General features: G+C 56.7%; 1 protein-coding gene across 1 annotated transcript; it reads right to left on the minus strand.

The window, feature by feature from the left end:
• Nucleotides 1-4,081: 4,081 nt before the first annotated feature.
• LOC100354037 (heat shock 70 kDa protein 1B) lies at nt 4,082-6,499 on the minus strand. Its single transcript, XM_002714283.5, has one exon. The coding sequence runs from the start codon at nt 6,268-6,270 to the stop codon at nt 4,342-4,344; it is 1,929 nt and encodes a 642-aa protein (XP_002714329.2). The 5' UTR covers nt 6,271-6,499; the 3' UTR covers nt 4,082-4,341.
• Between the last annotated feature and the right edge of the window lie 277 nt (nt 6,500-6,776).

Genomic DNA, 6,776 nt, shown 5'->3' on the forward strand with positions numbered 1-6,776 from the left:
CCATAGTGAGGGAGGGGGCTACAGGAGCTAATACGCATGCTCAGACCCTCCTTGCCTGTGGTCTGGGGATTCCAACACCAGGTCTGAGGGACTGGGAGCAGCACCAGGTGCCCTGCCGGCATCACCCTCCTGGCTTCAGCGAATAGGAACAGCTGTCTTGTGACGCCCAGCTTTGAGCCATGTGTTATACGCCTGAATTTGGAAGTGAGCTTTCTTGAAGAGTCTCAACTAATAGCCTCAGGGCCGAAGTTTGGATGGAGGGCACTGGACCTTGCTACTAGACTAAAATAAGCAGAAGAGGGCATAAAGATCGTGGTAGGATTGTAATTTTTCCTAATGAGGGCCATTTTAGTCACTTTTAACTGGTTGACAGGGGCCTGGTATATTTGAAGAAAAATGACCATGTGGGCCAGCACTGTGGTGTAGCGGGTAAAGCCGCTACCTGGAGTGCTGGCATCTCATGTAGGCACCATTTGGAGTCCTGGCTACTCCATTTCCGATCCAACTCTCTGATGTGGCCTGGGTAAGTAGAAGATGGCCCAAGTCCTTGGCCCCTGCACCCATGAGGAAGACCCAGATAGAGCTCCTGGATCCTGGCTTCGGATTGGCCATTGCCATCCCATATGGGTGCTCATTCAAATCCTAGCTGCTTCACTTCTGATCCAGCAGCAGAAGATGGCCCAGGTACTTGGACCACTGCACTCAAGTGGGAGAACTGGAGGAAGCTCCTGGCTCCTGGCTCTGGCCATTATGGACATTTGGGAAGTGAACCAGCAGATGAAGGCCTCTCTCTCTCTAATTCTACCCTTCAAATAAATAAATAAATAAATAAATCTTTAAAAATTATTAAGATCCAGCTCTGGCCATTGCAGCCATTTGGGGAACGAAGCAGTGGATGGAAGACCCCTTCCCTCTGCCTCTGCCTTTCAAATAAATAATTAAAATCTTAATAAAAAAAGAAGAAAAAAAGCAACTATGAAGGAGAGTGAGGTTTCCAAAATGCAGAGGCAGAAGCAGGCGCTTCCTCACCCTTCTGATAATGATCGGAGTCACCAGGGATGTGACAGGAACTTGGAGCCAGTCGGTTCTTTGTCTCATGGCGATATAGACTTACACGAGGGACAGTAAGAGAGCAGAGTGAGCAAAGTGAAAGTTTTGTTGAGAGGTAGAGACTCCTGCTTGCCAGGAGGGGTCCCAAGGGCGGGATCCATCCAGGTCTAGTGTTGGGGCTTCCATAAGGCGTGCATGTCAAGCGATCAGTTCTGCTAGAGTTTTGCTCGTCAGGGGTCCGTTTTGTTTTCCTATGCCTGTTGTGTAGCAGTCGAGGGTCCTGACCAGATAACAAATGCTATCGTGTCAACCCTTGTGAGCTGTGAGAGCTGAAAGACTTTGCCGACCTGACCAGGGGAGGCAGGTGGTGCCTGTCTGCTCAGTGGCTGAGCACTGAGACCTCAGCTCTGTGCTGGGTTCTGGTGTGACGCCGAGCCTAGGTCCTCACACGGTGACCTGTGGCTGCGACCCATTGTGCTCCCTATCAATCTTCTCATTTTCTTGGGGCAATGACTTTTGTCCAGTCAGCGACGGCAGGTTTCCTACAAACACCTGGTTCCAGAGTCCCCCAGGAGTGTTTGCTCACGGCCTGCTAACCTTGCCGTTTCTCACAGTGAGAATTAACAAAGTCAGACCTAAAAGGCCCAAGAAAGTGCCTGCCACATTGGAGCGGTCAACTTTCAAAAAAATTTTTTTATTGTTTTATTTATTTGAAAGGCGGAGTAACAAAGAGAGAGGGAGAGAGAGCGAGATTTTCCAGGCCTTGGTTCAGCCCCAAATGGCCACAATGGCTAGGGCCAGGCCAGGCCTAAGCAGGAGCCAGGAGCTGCATCCCAGCCTCCCACGTGGGTCAGAGGCCCAAGCATGTGGGCCACCCTCTGCTGCTTTCCCAGGCATAGCAGCAGGGAACTGGACTGGGGGTGGAGCAGCCCTGACTGGAACCAGTGCCCTGTGGAATGCCAGCATCACAGGCAGCAGTTTTACCTGCTAAGCCACGGTGCCAACACCCTCTACTTTGTTAATTTTTTTATTTTTATAAGGGAAACAGATTTCACATGTTTTATATATACAGATTTAGAGGAATAGTGATACTTCTACGCAACCCTCCCTCCCACCCACACTCCCACCATTCATCCTCCTCTTTATTTTTTAAAGATTTTATTTATTTATTTGAGAGGTAGAGTTACAGAGAGTGAGAGGGAGAGACAGAGAGAAAGGTCTTCCCTCCGTGGGTTCACTCCCCAGACAGCCGCAACGGCCAGAGCTGTACCGATCTGAAACCAGGAGCCAGGTGCTTCTCCCTGGTCTCCCACGTGGGTGCAGGGACCCAAGCACTTGGGCCATCTTCTCCTGCTTTCCCAGGCCACAGCAGAGTGCTGCATTGGAAGAGGGGCAGTAGGGACTAGAACCAGCTCCCAGATGGGATCACTGCCCCACAGGCGGAGGATTAACATACTGCACCGCGGAGCCAGCATCCATCCTCCTTTCTTACTTTTTTGTTTATTGTGTATAATGACATATTTTCAGTTTATTTTATAATTATAAGCTTAGCACCCCCACTAAATAAGGAATCCAACAAATAGTAAGAAGGAGAAAACCTCTTTTCCTCAACACTATATCAAGGGCTACAAAGAATAATTGCTTCTTTTTTTCAATTTTATTTACATTATACAAGTTTCATGTATTTCATATATATAGATTTAGGAACATAGTGATAGTTCTCTCCCTCCTGCCTACACTCCAACCCATCTTCCTCCTCCCTCTCCCATTCTCTTAATATTTTAAAGATTTATTTACTCATTAATTTAAAGGCAGAGTTACAGAAAGGCAGAGGCAGGGAGGGAGAAAGAGAGAGGGAGGTCTTCAATCAGTTGGTTCACTCCCCAAAATGCCACAATGGCCAGAGCTCTACTGCTCTGAAGCCAGGAGCTTGGAGCTGCTTCTGGGTGCTCACATGAGTGCAGGAACCCAAGCACTTGGGCCATCTTCTACTGTTTTCCCAGACCCTAGCAGAGAGCTGGATTGGAAATGGCTGCACTGGCCAGGGCTGGGCCAGGCCAAGCTCAGGAGCCAAGAGGTTCCCCTGGGTCTCCTACCTGGGAGCAGAGGCCAAGCATTTTCCACTGCTTTCCCTGGTGCATTAGCACCATTTAGCTGGCTTGGGAGTGGAGCAACCAAGATTCAAACCTGTGCCCACATGACATGCTGACAAGCAGCGGCTTAACCCAGTACACCACAGGGCCAGCCCTAGGCATCATATTCTGAAAAGATCTTTTCCCAAGGGGGTCCCTGTGATACTGAAGTGGTAGGTGACAGACGCTAGGAATGTGGCATTTCTACTTCCGTATCATCAGAATTAGCTTCAGGCCAAGGCATCATGCCGACCCATTTTGGAAGTGGAGAGCAGGTGTCAGAGCAGCTAAGGGACTTCCGTATCACTGGGCACGCCAGGGCTCCAGCACCATCCCCTCACTGTCAGTTTTGGACTCTCCTACTTGATGTGTAGTCAGAAGAATCATCAGGGCGCTGCATGAAGCAGGCACAGTTACAGGAAAGAGCAGCGTGAATCTCCCACTCAGCCACCTCTTGTTCTTTATTTTCTAACTTAATTTTATTAAGGCTTCTTAATATGGAGAACAGGGATTTTAATGGGAAAATAACTTGTTACCCTTGCACGCCGGAATGGGGAGAATGCCTGTTGTTCTTCCCACTTCTCAGGAACACCCCTCCCACTGACCTAGGTAGGGGGTGTCTTTACAAGGCTTTACCTGCACACCCACCTTGATCTACCCAGCCAGCCTCACTCACTCAGCACAGCGGTCTATGGTGGCCACGCCCCCATCCCAAAACCCACACCCAATCATTCACCCAAGGACTCAGTTGTATCAAAAGGATCACAGTGCAGCGTAACCTTCCTTGCCCAGCCCCAGGTCCTGAATGAGTGAGGCAGGAGGCCCTCAGTTCCACACACCGTGAGCTAACTGCTCACCACCTTCTGACCACATAAAATAGAGAAACCAGCAAGACACCATTCAGATTTATGGAGGTTTATTTTCCTTGAAGTAACAAATAAAATTGGCTTCATTAGTACAAATGTGCAAAAAATATGACTATACACCGTCGCTACATTTAAAACTGGAAGCAGTAAGTTCAGCAGCAGTGAAAACTCTAGTCCCCGATGCAAAGAACACATGGAGCTCAGAGCTGAGGCACAGCAGCATACAAGGGAAGGGAAAGTCCGGGGTCGCAGCCACCTCTCAAAATAAACGTGGGGTGTCCCACCAAGGGCCCCTAATCGACCTCCTCGATGGTGGGCCCGGACCCAGGGCCGCCCCCGCCGCCTGCAGCCCCGAAGCCCCCGCCGGCCCCGGGGCCGCCCGCACCCTGGTAGAGCCCGCTGATGACCGGGTTGCACACCTGCTCCAGCTCCTTCCGCTTGTGCTCGAACTCGTCCTTGTCGGCCAGGGTGTTGGCGTCCAGCCAGGAGAGGACCTCCTGGCACTTGTCCAGCACGCGCCGCTTGTCCGCCTCGCTGATCTTGCCCTTGAGCCCGTCGTCCTCCACGGCGCTCTTCATGTGGAAGGCGTAGGACTCGAGCGCGTTCTTGGCCGCCACGCGCTCGCGCTGCACCTCGTCCTCGGCCTTGTACTTCTCGGCCTCCTGCACCATGCGCTCGATCTGCTCCTTGCTCAGGCGGCCCTTGTCGTTGGTGATGGTGATCTTGTTGGCCTTGCCCGTGCTCTTGTCGGTGGCCGTGACGTGCAGGATGCCGTTGGCGTCGATGTCGAAGGTGACCTCGATCTGCGGCACGCCGCGCGGCGCCGGCGGGATGCCGCTGAGCTCGAAGCGCCCCAGCAGGTTGTTGTCGCGCGTCATGGCCCGCTCGCCCTCGTACACCTGGATCAGCACGCCGGGCTGGTTGTCCGAGTACGTGGTGAACACCTGCGTCTGCTTGGTGGGGATGGTGGAGTTGCGCTTGATCAGCGGCGTCATCACGCCGCCCGCCGTCTCCAGCCCCAGCGACAGCGGCGCCACGTCCAGCAGCAGCAGGTCCTGCACCTTCTCCGACTGGTCGCCCATCAGGATGGCCGCCTGCACCGCCGCCCCGTAGGCCACCGCCTCGTCCGGGTTGATGCTCTTGTTGAGGTCGCGCCCGTGGAAGAAGTCCTGCAGCAGCTTCTGCACCTTGGGGATGCGCGTGGAGCCGCCCACCAGCACCACGTCGTGGATCTGCGCCTTGTCCAGCTTGGCGTCGCGCAGCGCCTTCTCCACGGGCTCCAGCGTGCCGCGGAACAGGTCCGAGCACAGCTCCTCGAACCGCGCCCTGGTGATGGACGTGTAGAAGTCGATGCCCTCGAACAGCGAGTCGATCTCCAGGTTGGCCTGCGTGCTGGACGACAGGGTCCTCTTGGCGCGCTCGCACGCCGTGCACAGCCGCCGCACCGCGCGCTTGTTGCCGCTCAGGTCCTTCTTGTGCTTCCGCTTGAACTCCTCCACGAAGTGGCCCACCAGCCGGTTGTCGAAGTCCTCGCCGCCCAGGTGCGTGTCGCCCGCCGTGGCCTTCACCTCGAAGATGCCGTCGTCGATCGTCAGCACCGACACGTCGAACGTGCCCCCGCCCAGGTCGAAGATGAGCACGTGGCGCTCGCCCTTGCCGCTGCGGTCCAGCCCGTAGGCGATGGCGGCCGCCGTGGGCTCGTTGATGATGCGCAGCACGTTCAGCCCCGCGATCACCCCCGCGTCCTTCGTGGCCTGCCGCTGCGAGTCGTTGAAGTAGGCCGGCACCGTGATCACCGCGTTGCTCACCGGCTGGCCCAGGTACGCCTCGGCGATCTCCTTCATCTTGCTCAGCACCATGGACGAGATCTCCTCCGGGTAGAACGCCTTGCTCTCGCCCTTGTAGCTCACCTGCACCTTGGGCTTGTCGCCCTCGCTCACCACCTGGAACGGCCAGTGCTTCATGTCGGCCTGCACCACCGGGTCGCCGAACTTGCGGCCGATCAGCCGCTTCGCGTCGAACACCGTGTTCTGCGGGTTCAGCGCCACCTGGTTCTTGGCCGCGTCGCCGATCAGCCGCTCCGTGTCGGTGAAGGCCACGTAGCTGGGCGTCGTGCGGTTGCCCTGGTCGTTGGCGATGATCTCCACCTTGCCGTGCTGGAACACGCCCACGCACGAGTACGTCGTGCCCAGGTCGATGCCGATCGCCGTGCCTTTGGCCATGGCGCTGCTGCCGCGCGCTCTCGGCCGCGCACCGAGCCGGGGGTCTGGGGCCGGCGGGCGAGGAAGGCGGCTGCGGGCCGGGTGCTTGCCGGAAGCGGGAGGCGGACGGCGCCGCGCAGAGTGGGCCTCGGAGGCTGTGGGGCCGCGGGCTTCGCGCTGGGGGTGCGGCCGCCGAGCAGGGTCGTGGTCGCCTGCGCTGCAGTGAGCCGCTGTCGGGGGCCGCCCGGGTCCTGTCGTTCGCCCTGGGCGCCCGCAGCCGCCTTTACCCGCCGCGGCCGCGCCCCGCCTGCCGCCGCCTCGGCCAATCAGCGAGCTCGGGGCGGCCGCCGGTCAGGAATCTTCCAGGGGTTTCGCTCGCGCCCCGCCCTCCTGCTCCCCGGGACCCGTTAGAGACCGGGGCGCCCGCCCTCCGCGGAGGGAACTTTCCAGACGCTTCTGGGAGTCCCTGGAGCGGCCCGGAGCCCCGGGGCGGGGGAGCCGCGGCGGGAGGCGGCTGTGGGCTCGGC

The sequence above is a fragment of the Oryctolagus cuniculus genome, chromosome 5, assembly GCF_964237555.1.
Source record: "Oryctolagus cuniculus chromosome 5, mOryCun1.1, whole genome shotgun sequence".
NCBI classification, from domain to species: Eukaryota; Metazoa; Chordata; class Mammalia; order Lagomorpha; family Leporidae; genus Oryctolagus; species Oryctolagus cuniculus.